The following is a 14,967-nucleotide window of genomic DNA, read 5'->3' as shown; positions in this document are numbered from 1 at the left end:
TTCTAAATTTTAAATTTTAAAATTGATTAACTGAAAATTAAATTTTTTTTATCATTTTTTAATATTCTAACATATATTTTATACTAATACTAATTTTAGAAACAAATTTTAATATACAGTTAATATGATTGGTTATTTTTAAAATAAAATTGAGGATAGGGAGCAGGGATGACATACAAGCGCTAAATAAAAATATAAGAGTATTTACCCATTTTAGTCCCCAAAAAATTTTGGACCATATACTTTAGTCTTTAACTAAAATTAATTATTCGATTGGTTTCTAATAATTAATTTCATCAGTCACTTAGGTCCTTTATTTTGTCAACTTTAACGGAGGAGGTTTCGTTGTTCATGACTTAGAGAAAAATTAGGGTTCCCAAATTGTGTAAAATGCAGAATGAGAAAGAATGAGAGAAGAGAGCTCGAAAGGTTGAATATTTTTTTCTTTTATATCTAATCTAAATAATTTGAAAATAAAATAAAATAATAAATTTAAAACCTAAAAGATTGTATTTTGTTTTAAATAAAAAGAAAATAAATAAAAAAAATTAAAAACTAAAGCTATAAAGCCTTCCTTAGAGCTCCAAAACGTGCTACTGACGTTAAACGCTAGGCTTGGCGTTTAGCTACGCTGAGGCAGAAAGCTTTGTTGAGGTTACTAATTTCTTGGCGCTAAACATCAGAATTGGTATTTAGCGCCACTAGCGTGTGGTTTTGGGCGTGCTTGGACCAATTATTTTTTTCTTTTTTTTTGTTTTTGCTTTTATTTTATCATCATTTGTGCTTGTTTTATTTCTTCTTACACCAATATGATTAATTTATTTTCTGCACACTAAACAAAACAAATTACTCAACTAATTGGATAATAGTCCAATAATATTTAGTCATCATCTTAATCATAATTTAGTTCTCTAAACACAACAGAGCTTTTATGATAATAAAATAAAAATAGAAGACATAGAATAATATTGTACATATTTAGGTTAATTTTATTTTTTTTAACAACCAAATTTGTCATAACATAACCGATAAACAATAACAGTAAATACAAATTAGATGTACTTCGAGTATAATATACGTTTTATTATTTTGTACGGAATAATATTAATTTTAATTTATATATTTATTATTATTGGGTATTAAAAATATAATATTTGTATTATTAGCATTTTGTCTAACCTTCTTCAACTTCAACCATAATTAGATCCAAAATTTGCCCACCTTATTGAAAACAAATGTAATCTAATTAGTTTCGATTTGATAGTACTATTGATAATGCTATACATTGGCATAATCATATAAGTATTAACTTTAGTGAGTTAACGATACGTTATTTGATCACCATAGAATTATTTTTACAAAGAATTATCAATCAATCATGTATGACTTCTGATAAAAATAATATATTCAACATAGATATTGTTTGTTAGGTAAAAAAAAACAGATTGACAAAAAAAATTTATTATAACATATATTTATTTTAATAAATATTCTTCTATCTAATACTATAAAAATACATTGGCCACCTTAATTTATTATAGATTCAACTTTCAGTGACAGCGACAGAATGTCTAAACGAGATATTTTTAGGTTATAATATTCATCAAACGAATAATTAATGAAACATCATCATGCCTTCTCATTTTGAGTACATTTATACATAAAAAAAATTACACATAAAAAAAACTAAAATAAAAAAAATTATAATTATCTAACAAAATTATTTTATATTTATTCATTCAATTTAAATAAATAAAAAATCATTTTATTTTACTTTATTCTTTAATTCACATATTATTTGAATTTGATTTAATATATATAATTTGATTTAATTTAATTATTAATTAAAATATTTCACTTGTCTATTTTATTCATAAATTTATTATTTTAATAATTAATAAATTAAAAGAATTAAATTAAAAAATATTATTAAATATTAAAAAAATAAATTAAAAAATGCTACCAAAATAAATTAATATAAATTATAATAAATTATATGATATTAAAAGATCTAATTAAAATAATTAATGCTCGTGAACTGAGAAAAAATATTTTACATAATAGACGGTAGATATAATATAATATAAAAAAATATAGATAAACAATAATAATATTAAATAATATAAACAATATGAATGTATCGGATGTTGAATTAATAAATTTATTAGGTGTGCGAATGGTTATCTTAATATTAAGATTTAGATAAATAATTTAGTTGTATAATATATTTTTATTTTATTGGATCAATTTTAGAATCTATCATTTACCTTATTCACAAAAATTCTTATCTATCTAACAAAATCCTATAATATAATATAATTGATGCGTGTAGTACTCTATGTATGTAACTTTTCATGCGCTAAGCATGCACCTTCCCTCACGATGCATTTATTAAAAATATTAAAATAAATAATACCCTAGCTAATTTAAAGGTGAAAATGAAGAGTTAAATAAGAATTATTTCAAAATAAAAAATAACAACGATCTTTTATTTTTCATTTCTGTCTCGACTAAATTATTGAAATTTGAATCTTATTATCAGAAATATAATTAATAACCAAATTTGGAAGTCAGGTATAAAAATCAAGATTTGTCAACATTTTTTTCCTCCAAAAATGATCGGGTTAAAAGTTAAAACCATCTAAATATTTACCACCACACCAACACAGCACAGGTAATGTGTATAATGTCCTTTATCTTTCTTCGTTTCTTGTTAGTTAATGCCATAGACTTTTCATATCCACACCCTACACTATATACTATACACTTTAATTTCTCATATACACACATAAACCAAAATAACAAAAACCGCACCCTCCTCCGATCCTCTTCATTCTTCTTCTTTTTCTTCTCAAACATGAGTGGTTACGATGTTGATGGCCATAGAAACCATGACAACTACTCATTCTTCAGTTTCCACAACCCATCATCATCGGATCGAAGCTACTCGAACAAAAAAATCTTGGTGATGGCCGTAGCTTCCTTAACAATGGTCATCATCGTGGTCTTGGCCCTTCACATCTACGCAAGGGTGGTTCTGAGACGCCAAGCTCGAAGAAGATTCGCCATTCACCAACTCAGCCTCACCGTACAAGCCCAAGCCCAAGCCCACGAACACAACACAGGCCTGGACCCTAACGTCATAGCCTCTCTCCCCACCTTCATCTACAAACGAAAAAAGAGAGAAGAAGAAGATGAAGATGGCGAGTGTGCTGTGTGTTTGAGTGGTGTAGAAGATGAACAAGAGGTGAGGTTGCTGCCGAATTGCAAGCACAGTTTCCATGTTGCTTGCATAGATACATGGCTGGCTTCTCATTCCACGTGTCCAATTTGTAGAACCAAGGCTGAACCAATCATAGGCCTTCAACTTCAACCTCACCCTCCTGAGCCTCCTATTCTTCTTCATGATGATGCTTCAACTTTTGAAGCTACTTCTGATAATAACAACAATTCTGCTATTGTGGGTAAGAACATTACTGGTTCTTCTGTTTCAAGATTCAGCAGCTCTTTTAGAAGGATTCTAAGTAGGGATAGATCTTCTAGCACAAGAATTCAACCTTCCATAGTTACCCATCTTGATGATCATGATTTAGAGAGCCAGCAATAATATATAGTACCAGCATCACTCATTAGTTCCTTCTTAATACTATTCCATGTTTCATATGTTTTGGTTTTTGAAAAAAACAAAATATAAAATCATTCATTTTTCTCATTCTTATTTTTATACTGATGTCTGATTTAATGACTAATTTTTTTTTATATATAACATAATTGAATTTTATAATTGTAAAATAAAATAAATAAGTTAAAATTATGTTCTATCTAACCATAATAAAATACAGAAGATACTGAGATAATAATACAAAATAAAAGAAATTTTTTTTTTTGGAAATAATTTCTCAAATTTTTTTATAATTGATCTTGTTATAAAAGTATAATCTTTTGTACAATAAGAGATCATACTTGACAAATTCAACCGAGAAAGTTCAATCCAATTTTTCACTGATATTTTTCTTTTACCATTGTTTGGATTTTCCATTATACTGAATAATGCACATGAAAAGGAGCTTAGTAAGAAAATAAAAAAAGAAAAAGAATGGGTAGCGGTTAAAGGTGACGGTGTAAGTTTGAGTTTGAAATCTTATTTCGTACGCGTTAGTCAAATCTGAGAGATTTTGTGTTGAATTTGACTCTGCATCGTATTTTAATTATCATTATTTCTAAAGAAAGGATTTGGTGTTTGGTAACCTAAACATATAATTATAAGCGCTGGTGATAATGGTATGGCAGATTAGGTGGTAATCCCATGTGAGCTTAATTAGCAAATTAAACTGACAAGATTCTATTTAATCTTCCTTGTCTTTCTTTAACACAAGGTTTAGTGAAGTGTGAAGAATCAAGATCCCTAATATCAGGGTGTTTATGTTGACTTTCCTGATATTATATATAAAATTCTGCATTTTCTAAATTCATTAGAGTAGTATTAATCCTAACAAGAACATGATGCAATCTTCAAACTAAACCCAACAACTCCTTAGAATATTATGTTAAAAAAGTTGCAATGGTCGGACTAATAATGCTTGCTAAAAGATAGTTTTCTAAATAATTTGATATTAATATTCAACAATGGTAATGAAAATAAGGATTGATTTTAAGGTATTCCAACAACATAATTAAGAATATAGACGAAAAGCAGAGAGAATGGATAAAGTGCAAAGGCAGGGAAGCATAGCCATAGAGGCAAGGTAGTGTGGAAGCTTGCAACAAGTCCCATTGTTATGCACACAATGAGAATGATCAAAACCTCAGCTGAGAAACTCCATGTCAGGTTTTGAATGTAAACCAAACACAAGAAAACTGATAATGAAAGGAGATTGCTCATTGTCACTGATCCATATATCTACACAAGAGAAAAAAAAAACAAACTGATCAGGTCTTTGTTCTTGAGTTTAATTTTGCTTATCTGAAGATAAATGATTAGTCCATTGTACCTCAGAATATGTGAGTGAGGCGGTTCTGATCTTCTTCCGGCTGGCGAAAATAAGAGCCGACACAATTTCGCTGGAGCTGGCGAAAGGAAGGATGATGAAGGAAACAAAGAAAGAAGGGATACTAGTGGCTGCTGAGAAGTTGTCCACTGAATCAACAAGAGGATCAGCAAATACACCAGCCACAGCAGTTCCTAGAAGCAACATCAACACTGCTTTGAAAGTATTCCATCTTGGATTCTTTACAATCTCCACAGCCTCATCACTGTGATCACTCCATACATCTTGTTCTGCTTTCATCCTCTGCTTAGTAGTCAAAGATTTCATTACATTATTTACATGTTTAGTCTTGTTCTAAGTGTTTCTTCTTTCCTCAGATATTGTTGTGTCAAAAACATACCTGATGGAAATCATTTAGAATCTTAGGTGTTGTGGGACTGTGATCATTGTCGTGTGTGGCGGATCGCGTAGCTTTGCGAAGCCATCTTGTTATTCCTCTCACAAACTCTTCCATGTCAATTCTAGAGTCATGTGACTTGTCAAAATCCAACATGATGCTTGCAACAGCGTCATCAATGTCCATATCTTCCTCCTCAAAGTGCATTCCTATGATTAAAGCTCTTAAATCTTTGGCTGTTATGTACCCTTCAGGATTCTTGAGTGAGTCAAACAACCTGTCAATTTACCAGTGTTCTCAAATGAAGGTAAAAAATTTCAAGATATTTGCATGTTTTTCTTTATGCTGCTTGTAATAATATTGAGACTCACTCACTTTTGTATAACCTCAATGTGAGGTTCACAATTGTCTTTGAGGAAACGGCCTCTTGCTTGTGTTTTCAATTGTTCTAGAAATCCTGACATTATGTTCTTGTACTTGGCATATGCAAGTCTTCTCCTCTGAATCCTTGGCTGACAAACCTTTATTATTGAATTTCGACAACATAAGTTGCTTGCTGTCCAAGAAACTTCATGTTATGAATATAGCAACAAATATATAAAGTTTTTGGTACCTGATAAATGGTATAAACAACCAATAAACAAATGGAGACAATGAGCGAAAATAGAATGGCTGCGCGACTTGGAGTAGCTCCATGAAAAATTTGGGGTAATTGCACAATAACAAGTGGAATGCAAGATATTATCATCAACATTGCAGCATAGCTTGTCCAAATATCAGTGCTTACACCAGATCCTGTGATAAAACATCTTCAGTTTGGTGCTAGTTATCAAATAATTGTAATATCATACAATGGTATATGTGAACACTCAAAAGAAGTTGAGAAAATCAACATAGTTATAGGGACATATGTACCAGCTAAGTCAAAGCCTTTTGTATCCTTTTGATCAATTGCTACTGAATTTTCAAGGTCACACCTTCCAACTATAAGACAGGAACCCCATAGAATAGTTAGAAGCATTACAGTTGATCCAGCAAGTAGTCCCATTCCCACAGAGACCTGACTTTGAGCTGTTTCTTTGCTCCCAGATAATGTAGATGCTGATTCAATTAAACAACATAATCTATTAGTGTGTCATCTTTTAGCCACCCTTGAAGTTAAGCGACATTACACGTTGTACCCTTCTATTTGTAAAACTATGAACGACATCTTTTGAAAGTCAACCAGGCTACGTGTATGTCAAAAATCAGCTACCAAATTAGTTATCTGTATAGAATACATGTTGAAATACAAAATACATATTGCAAATGAGTTAAACAACGTGTATATTTATACACAAATACATAACATTTTCGTTTGAAAGTGCTCAATGGTCATCAAAGATTGAGGAAAAGAGAAGCATACCAAGAATGATGGTTGCATCAGGAAGAGAACTCAAGAGAGGGAGGAATAGTCCACCAATGATGCCAGGTCCAAGAATTTGAAGCAAAATCTCACTGCCAGCTGATAATGACTTTGCTGCCAAGAACATAAAGTAGCCATACACCAACATGAGGAACACATTCCCTAGAGCAGTATTTGTACATGGCAAAAATCCATAAGCTTCTGTGCATGTAACTGAAGAACCTAGCTTGTTCACATAAATAAGAGAAGGCTCACTACTATGATCATGGATTCCATCAGAAACCATCAATAGATGTGCCTCTTTTGTGATAGGTCTACCATAATTAGAATGTGGTAATATGAGCAAGAATATGACAAGGTAAATGAATGAAAACTTGTGTCTCATGGTCTTTAGAATACTTATAACTTGAAAGGAACTTTGTATTTCTTCTCCTTTATATATATTCATTGATTTCTACGTGTGTGAGGAAGACAAAGTCTTGAAGGCATAGAACAAGTCTGAACCAGATAAGAAAAACATGTTGGAATTGTTTCTTATACATATTATATAGTGTTACATAAAGAAAATTATGCTGTTGCTTCTGTAATTCTGTTATAGCTAGTTAAGGTTTTGCTTAACGTGTACAATATGATTCAAAAAGTAATATCTTAAGTTTTTTATTTACAATGTGGAGATATATATGAATTTCTGTGATGGCATGCCTATCAAAATTGGTTTCAAGTTTCAATTTGATAGGATTGCTTATTTTCAATTCATTTTTTGATCCAATCAAAAGGCCTTTTTGTTTAATACTAATATATAAGAGGGTTCTGAATGAATGCAAATATTTTCTAAATTGTTTACCTTGTAAGAAGAAACCATGACCCTTTCTTTTTTTCCATTGCTTTATCTTGCTGGAGAATCTATTACACAAGAAACATCATTGAGAATATTCTGTAAGGATTCTTAGTTAACAAGTCAAATAAATATTTAAATTCTTCATTTGGCATACTTGTAGTTATATAATCCTCTCTACACTCAGCAGCGTATTATCACAACCTTAACAATCTTACCTCTCATTTCATATATTATATTATATTACAAAACAATTTATTAGATTATTAGAGTTAAATAAATACTATTCATAATAAGTCATTCTTGTCACCAAAAAATAATAAGTTCATCCAATTAATGTATTGGGAAGTGGTATCTTGCGGTCAACAATATAGTTTCTTGTGTGACAAGAAAGAGCAGAGTTGACGCCACTTGAGCATGGATGTCTTCTCAATTCCCTTGCTATGTGATTAGCATAAACTTGTACGGAATGACTTCACCTCAAGCATCATCTTTTGATATCCCAATATTATTAAACTATTAATCCACAATTTGTCACATTGTGTTACCAACCTCTTGTATATTATATTTTTAGCGGTGAAAATTTCATTAAAATATTAATTTTTATGCCTTAATTGAGGTTTTTTTATTTTGATTCGATATGGTATAATTTAATTTATTTATTTTACATTAGAGAGAATAAACTTTAAATATTTACTACTATTTAAATTATATTAAAATTAGTTATTAATATAAAATATTTGTTAAAATATAAAATATATATTAAAAATAAATTAAGATATAAACAAATATATAGTGGCTATTTATAATAATTAATTTTAATATATAAATAATATTTTTAAAATATTTAACTAGATATTTATTATTAAAAAATCAAAATTTCTAAAGTAAAAAAATGACTCAATTAATAAAGTAATAAAATAAAAAATTAATTATTCTCTCTTTTACTCTCCTCTTTCATCATCAAATTTATACCAAACATAGGAGCCAAGAGAATTTATAGTCAAAAGTAAATTTTCACAAAATTAAAATTTGAAGGGATGCAACATAAAATACAGGTTCAAGAAAGACAGAATTTTTATGCAAGTATTAGTAATTGTACTGAGGTTAATGTTCATTTTTAAGAGGGATTTAGATCTTTTAAATTTTGAATTTTATTTAAAAAGACAAATTATAATTTTTTACTATTTATTTTATAGGTGGGCTAAAAAAAATATAAAAAAAATATTTAAAAATGATAGATTACATTTTACTCTCCAAAATTTGGATGATCCAAATTTTTTAAAGGGGAGTGAAAGGAAAAGTTGGGTGTTCCAGTGAGGTGGGCAGAGAGGAGACGATGGCGGCGGAAAGAGAAGGAGTGGTAGCAATGACAAATGCGGCGCGCAATTAAAAAGGTAGTTGTCAAGAGAAGAAAATAGGTGAGAAAAGAAGAGGATGGAGACCACAAAGAAGAGGAAGAATAAAAAGAGCGTTAGTGTGGTGGATGAAAAACATAATTGAGAAAGTGAAAAAAAAAAAGTCAAAAACTGTTTTATTCTCTTGCACACATAAACCTGGCACATGTGGATACTTAATGCTAATGTGTGCTAGTTAATATGTCAAACTCCGTATTGGAGACTATTTTTTCTAAGAAAAAAAATAACAAGAATTAATATGTGTTAATTTTTTTCGAAAAGTAAAATATCCGCTTTTAAAATTTTTAAAAATTTATTTAGATAATTATTTATAAATTAATTTATTTGTAATTTGGCGGGAACGATTAACGAGCAAAGAAGCGTCCGTTGGGGGCAGAGAATCTCTATCGTCATCACCGCCATTAATAATTAACCCGTATAAATCCACTCTAATCCCTCGTATTCGTCTTAAACCCTTCACTAAATTACACACCTTAGTCAATCCTTAAAGCTTAATAATACTCAAAATACTCATTCCTTGAAAACCCTAAATCCCAATTCCCGTTCTCAATCCTCAACAGCACTCTCCACATCTTCCAATGGAAGAAGAAAACGACACTCCTCTTCACAACGCAGAATGCAACCAACCCTTCGCGAACCTAACCCATCAGGAACCGAAGACCCGGTTCATGACCCGAACACTCAAACCTGTTCCTTTCAAACCTTCTAAAAACCTCAACTTTGCGCGCCACGAGAAGCTCTTAAGGCGAATCGGTCTCTGGGACTTCGCGCATCTCGAATTCGATAGCCACATTCGGGTTGATCTCATAGAACAGCTTGTAGATAGTTACGAACCTTCCCTACGGTGCGGTTACGTCAACGGTGTTAGGGTTTCGGCGAATCGAACTCAATTGGGGATAGCGCTGAAGCTGCTGCCCCTGAAGGAGGAGAAAGGTGAGATTTTTGGACAAGTGTTGGAAGGTTTGGACTTTGCTGAATCGGTTCAATTCCTTGAGGAGTTTATGTGGAATTGGATGGTTCTGCATGATGATGATGATGAGGGTGTGATGGTGATGCCTGATGAGGTTTTGGAGTGTGAAAGTTTGATCAGGGAAGGCCATTTTGGAAAGGTTGATTGGGTTGGGTTGATATGGAGCATGGTAGAGAGGGAGATGAGGGAGGTTGGGTTGGTTAAGTGTTACTATGCCTCTCATTTGCAGCTCTTGATCCAGGTGCAATGTGAGGAGTTGTTGAAGGAAGTTCCTTTGGTAGTAGAGGTTGATGATGAGTTTCAGGAGCATAATACTGAACTCAGTTCTGGGAATGTTAAATTACAAAAGAAGAGCATTGAAGGGGACAAGGAAATTTTGGATTTTGGTTTGGATGATCATCTGGGTAAGCCGATTTTGCTGCAATGTGATGTTAATGTGAATAGTTTCGACTACGTGGAAGAGAAAGATGATGAAGAGTATGAGAATGATTCTTTGGAGTTGAATTCTGAAAGAGACTTTATCTCTTCTCAGGATGATCTTGAAATGACTTCCGGAAGTTTATTTGTTGGTAAGGGTCACAAGAGAGCAATTGAATTGGATTATGATAACACAAATCTTTCTTTGAGTGGCAATAACAAGAAGCTGAGAATAGATAATAATCCATGTAATAATGCTGAGCCTGTTGACTTTGATGCCTGTATGGCACGGATGCAAGATTGGATGGGGAAGGCTACATTGATGTATGCAACAAAGAACAGGTCTTGTGAAGACTCTGCAATGAGTCTACAGAATCTACTAAACGAGATTCAGAACCGCGACAACATGATAGAGGATTTGCGCAGGGAAATGGTGGATGAAAGAAAGAAGGGACAGATGAATTTGTATAGACTACAGAAGGAACTTGACATGATGGCAAGGCTTCTGGAGGAATACAGAAAGGCCTTGAGGGAAACTCACAAGGCTTTTGCCGAATACAGAGCAATCATCGAGCACAAGCCGATCACCAAGAAGGGACAGTTGAAGAAGAAGCATTTGGCCATTCAACAGAACTTGAAGGAGGACCACGTAAAAACAATTGCATGAAATTAATGTTAAAAGTCAAGTTCTTGAAACTCCCCTGAAGATGCTTCTCTAACTGCTTAGTAGAGTTTTAATGTTTGATTAATTCTCTGTTTATTGTTGAAACTGAGAACATGAAGGAACAAACTATGGTAATTCATTCTTACATAGAATTATGTGGTAGCACATAACAAATTATGAATATTTGTTTTATCTGCTTGTAATTTGGATCTTTGTGGACAAACACATATATCAATGTCTATATTCTGTTGCTTGGTATAGCAAAGAGTTGAATTGAGTGTATTTTTCTGTCAGCCTCTATTCCTTTTCATAATCAACAGTGGTATCTTTTGAAATCAATCCTTTTTGCACCTACAATGATTGGTATGCCTTCAACAATTTTATTATAGAGTGAAAGTAAAATCCTTTGCCATTTGGCGTTCTTTTATCGTACTATGTCTATATCCAGTCACATGTTACATGTATGCAAGGTAGCAGTAGTAGTAGTACGAGGCTACAAGCATATAAGAAAAACAAGGTTAAAACTATTCATGTGCCAAAACTTGTGTAAGTGTTAGTGGTGTTGGCACTTTCCACTATAGGGACAACACAACACTGGTAGTTTGGATTGGGATTTCTGAATGAAATTGATCACTTAATCTTATATTCACTGATGCGTTATATAGAATGCTTATATCCTATGAATGATTGAGAAATTATGCTTGCACTTATAATACATATAACATTCTTTTTAATTATTATGTTACCATCCTATTGTAAGAGACAAATTGTTTATCCAATTTTATTTTTATTAATTAACAAGAGAAATATACACAAAATAAGGGTTTAATTTTTATACACCGACAGTATAAAACGTTTTACACAGTCGTACAATCACAACCGTTCTCTTAGATAACAATTTCACGCAGTTAATATAAATAATAATTATTTTTGCTAATATAATATTATGTAATTTAATGCACGTGTAAAACGATTTTACACTAACAGTAATTAAAATTAAACATATAACATTCTTTTTAATTATTGTATTACCATCGTATTGTAGACTAGCACCACAAGAGAAAAGGACCATATTATAGAAAGCTCCAAACAAATCTGACACACACACACTAGCTAGGTGCAATTTATCATAATTGTATAAATATATATAATATATTGAGTAAATAATTAAAATTATCTCTAAAATATTACTCATTATCTAAATTGGTATCCAAAAATTTTTTTTAATCAAATTTATTCTTTGCCTATTTAAGTTAGTCAGGTAAGTCTTTTTGTAACTTTTGTTGCTAACGACGTCAAAATTTACCAATATAGCATATTAAGTGATACTCAAGTACATATTTAACGATCTTAATTGGCTGTTAATATAATAAGTCTATAAAATTAGATCAAATCAATTCTAATTTGAGTGATTCTAATTCTTTTAGGTCTTCTTCAATTAAAATTTGATTTCATCTAATTTTATAAATTTATCATGTGTGACTGTTATGTATGTTATGGTATACTTAATATATCACATCAACAAATTCTAATGCAATCAGTAAAAGAAGTAATAAAAAGACTAAGATGACTAATTTAAAATTTTTAAAAAACGAATTTAATTAAAAAAATTTTCAAAGACCAATTTAAAAAATAAATAATTTTTTAAAAATAAATTTGACAATCTACTATGTTTGATACTTGGGTTGATGTAATAAAAATATTATATATTTTGAGATAATTAGATTGCTTATGATTGAGTCCTAGAAAGTTACTGATAATTGTAAGTTATTTCTCAATAATTTACCCAACAAAGTACATTTCAAAAAAATGAAAAGAAAAAACACGAAGGAGTATCTTTTGCCATTCCAAAGAAAGGTTATATATATGTCGACAAAAGTTTCTTGTACCAAAAACTTGGTATATTGAGAAGGACACAGTATAATTCTACTTATTCTCTGTGCTTGCGGCACCACGGTACTAACGAAATAACTATATGCTAGTAGCCATATATAACTCTACCTAAAATAATACACTTGATCATGTAGAATAAAACTTGTATTCACACTGAAACTGCATAAATCTTATAAGTCTATACCTACATGATCTGGCTGTGTATTAAATATACATAAAAAAAATCTAGACAAACAAAATATAAAAAGAAAAAGAAAAAAAAAAAGTAGTGGTATCTTGCATTAACATCTCTTATGATTCAGGCACATGCAGTTGAGTTACTTAACTGGACCATCCACAATGTCATGACTCGTGACAGCCAAAACATCACATTCATGCCACTGTAAATGTCATAACACTATTTATATGCTAGCTCTAACATGTATCTATATATCTATATAAGAACAAATTGTCACTCTCAATTTTCCAAAAATTAAATCTAACTTTTGAAAATGATTGAGAATCTTAAATATATAATAATTCTCTTAATTCTTAAATGACAGAAAATTTAAACATTTTTTTTTTCATTTTTACATATTATATATCTACATGCGTTGCAGATACTATAGTAGTAGAGAGCAGATCAGAAATATTATTGTCTCCACTCTCCCACATTTAATTTCTTAAATGTCCTTCCTCCATTTAGGATCCGTATTTCATTCATCAAATAAATGCATGGCCAGATACAGTTCTAATAATATTTACAATAGCCATGTTCTGATGTTATGCATACTTATATGATATCAGATATAAAAGACCTTACTATAACGAGACAAAAAAATATTTTACAGTTATGGCTGTGTCTCTTTCAAATAATATTATTAATGCATGACCAATTTGGTTTAATTATCTCCTTAAACAACAATCAACTTACTATATTATAGTAACTTGGAAATCATAGATAATAATAACTTGGTTTATTTACAATTTGGACCCTTTTGGAATCGATAATCAAATAAGAATGGTTACACAATAGTACAAACCACAAATCAAATAATTTCCAACATGAATCGAAATTAACAGAGCTTTTTGAGAGAGAGTAGAAGTGGTCCCCTTTCCTTAAGAGAAATGAAATTAAAGTTAAAACACATCACGTGGTTGCAACAGTTTCATGGCATCCACCACCATCGATCAGAACCATCAAAATGTGGCCTCAGAACGTGACTCTTCTCAGTCAACAGAAAAAGTTTCCCCCTTTTTCATCATCAATTTCCTAATAAAACTTCTCACCAAATATCTCACAATCCCATCATACAGTATTATTTATACATTTACATCCAAAAACGAAATTATTCTGCAACTTCTTTGTAAAAAAATATAAAGAATCACAGCTTTAATTTGTCTTCATCTTCATCATCATGTACTTAAATCCTAGCTAGATAGATAGATAATTTGGTTGATGTTGTTGGGGTTACAACCTTTAATTCTTGTCAAACATTGAGAATCTGTTCATTCTGCCTTGGCGACGGCGATGGCGACGGCGGCGACGCTCGTAACGGTGATGAGCATGGTGCATTGTTATTGTTTTCCATCTTCTTAAGGTTCTGTTGGTGATACACTTGCCTCAGTCTCTCTATCTCCCTCTTCAGTGCTTCTTGATGAGCTGCATGCATATACAACCCATCAAAAATATTTCATATACTCATTTTATTATCTATCACACGTAAAATCCACATAATTATTAAACTTTATCTAATAATACAAAAATATTTTTCATCTTATTAGCCTATTATAATTTATAACTGAGTATACAAAAATGTTATTCGTACACTAAAATAAATTATTAATATATTTGTGTATAAATATATGTGTATTTTAATTAATTTTCAATGTGTATTTATATTTCAATATATATTTTATATTAATATCTGATTTTAGTAGTTAATTTTAGTGTACACATAATATAACCAAATATCATGTACCATACATATATAAATACTA

At 30.8% G+C, this 14,967-nt stretch overlaps 4 protein-coding genes across 4 annotated transcripts in view; 2 read left to right on the top strand and 2 right to left on the bottom strand.

Moving 5' to 3' along the window:
* Window positions 1-2,719: 2,719 nt before the first annotated feature.
* On the top strand, window positions 2,720-3,712 carry LOC107462241 (RING-H2 finger protein ATL40-like). The gene has a single exon (XM_016080815.3). It carries the CDS (start codon window positions 2,858-2,860, stop codon window positions 3,605-3,607), a length of 750 nt encoding a protein of 249 aa, XP_015936301.3. The 5' UTR covers window positions 2,720-2,857; the 3' UTR covers window positions 3,608-3,712.
* Window positions 3,713-4,518: 806 nt separating this feature from the next.
* Window positions 4,519-7,209, bottom strand: LOC107462239 (sodium/calcium exchanger NCL). Its single transcript, XM_016080813.3, has 7 exons — window positions 6,791-7,209; window positions 6,301-6,486; window positions 5,999-6,180; window positions 5,761-5,906; window positions 5,389-5,662; window positions 4,992-5,291; window positions 4,519-4,900 (listed from the first exon to the last, which is right to left on the bottom strand). The coding sequence occupies exons 1-7, from the start codon at window positions 7,173-7,175 to the stop codon at window positions 4,652-4,654; spliced, it is 1,722 nt and encodes a 573-aa protein (XP_015936299.3). The 5' UTR covers window positions 7,176-7,209; the 3' UTR covers window positions 4,519-4,651.
* Window positions 7,210-9,621: 2,412 nt separating this feature from the next.
* Window positions 9,622-11,097, top strand: LOC107462209 (uncharacterized). The gene has a single exon (XM_016080770.1). It carries the CDS (start codon window positions 9,622-9,624, stop codon window positions 11,095-11,097), a length of 1,476 nt encoding a protein of 491 aa, XP_015936256.1.
* Window positions 11,098-13,880: 2,783 nt separating this feature from the next.
* LOC107462240 (basic leucine zipper 34) overlaps window positions 13,881-14,967 on the bottom strand; it is a 3,311-nt gene continuing 2,224 nt past the window's right edge. Inside the window, exon 4 of the mRNA XM_016080814.3 lies at window positions 13,881-14,629. Coding sequence (XP_015936300.1) covers window positions 14,457-14,629 — 173 coding nt within the window. The 3' untranslated portion in view covers window positions 13,881-14,456. The remainder of the gene's footprint in view (window positions 14,630-14,967) is intronic.

Source organism: Arachis duranensis, chromosome 8, assembly GCF_000817695.3.
Source record: "Arachis duranensis cultivar V14167 chromosome 8, aradu.V14167.gnm2.J7QH, whole genome shotgun sequence".
Taxonomy (NCBI): Eukaryota; Viridiplantae; Streptophyta; class Magnoliopsida; order Fabales; family Fabaceae; genus Arachis; species Arachis duranensis.
Note: the sequence above shows the minus strand (reverse complement) of the source record. Positions and strands in the feature narration are given on the sequence as shown.

What these genes read in the sequence shown, in the direction of transcription:
- LOC107462209 (XM_016080770.1), top strand. Translation starts at nt 9,622, where the DNA reads ATGGAAGAAGAAAACGACACTCCTCTTCACAACGCAGAATGCAACCAA.
- LOC107462239 (XM_016080813.3), bottom strand. Translation starts at nt 7,175, where the DNA reads ATGAGACACAAGTTTTCATTCATTTACCTTGTCATATTCTTGCTCATA. An exon ending in TGATGCAACCATCATTCTTG is followed by an intron (nt 6,487 to 6,790) that starts GTATGCTTCTCT and finishes TAATTGAATCAG; the next exon opens with CATCTACATTATCTGGGAGC. An exon ending in AAAAGGCTTTGACTTAGCTG is followed by an intron (nt 6,181 to 6,300) that starts GTACATATGTCC and finishes GTTTTATCACAG; the next exon opens with GATCTGGTGTAAGCACTGAT.
- LOC107462241 (XM_016080815.3), top strand. Translation starts at nt 2,858, where the DNA reads ATGAGTGGTTACGATGTTGATGGCCATAGAAACCATGACAACTACTCA.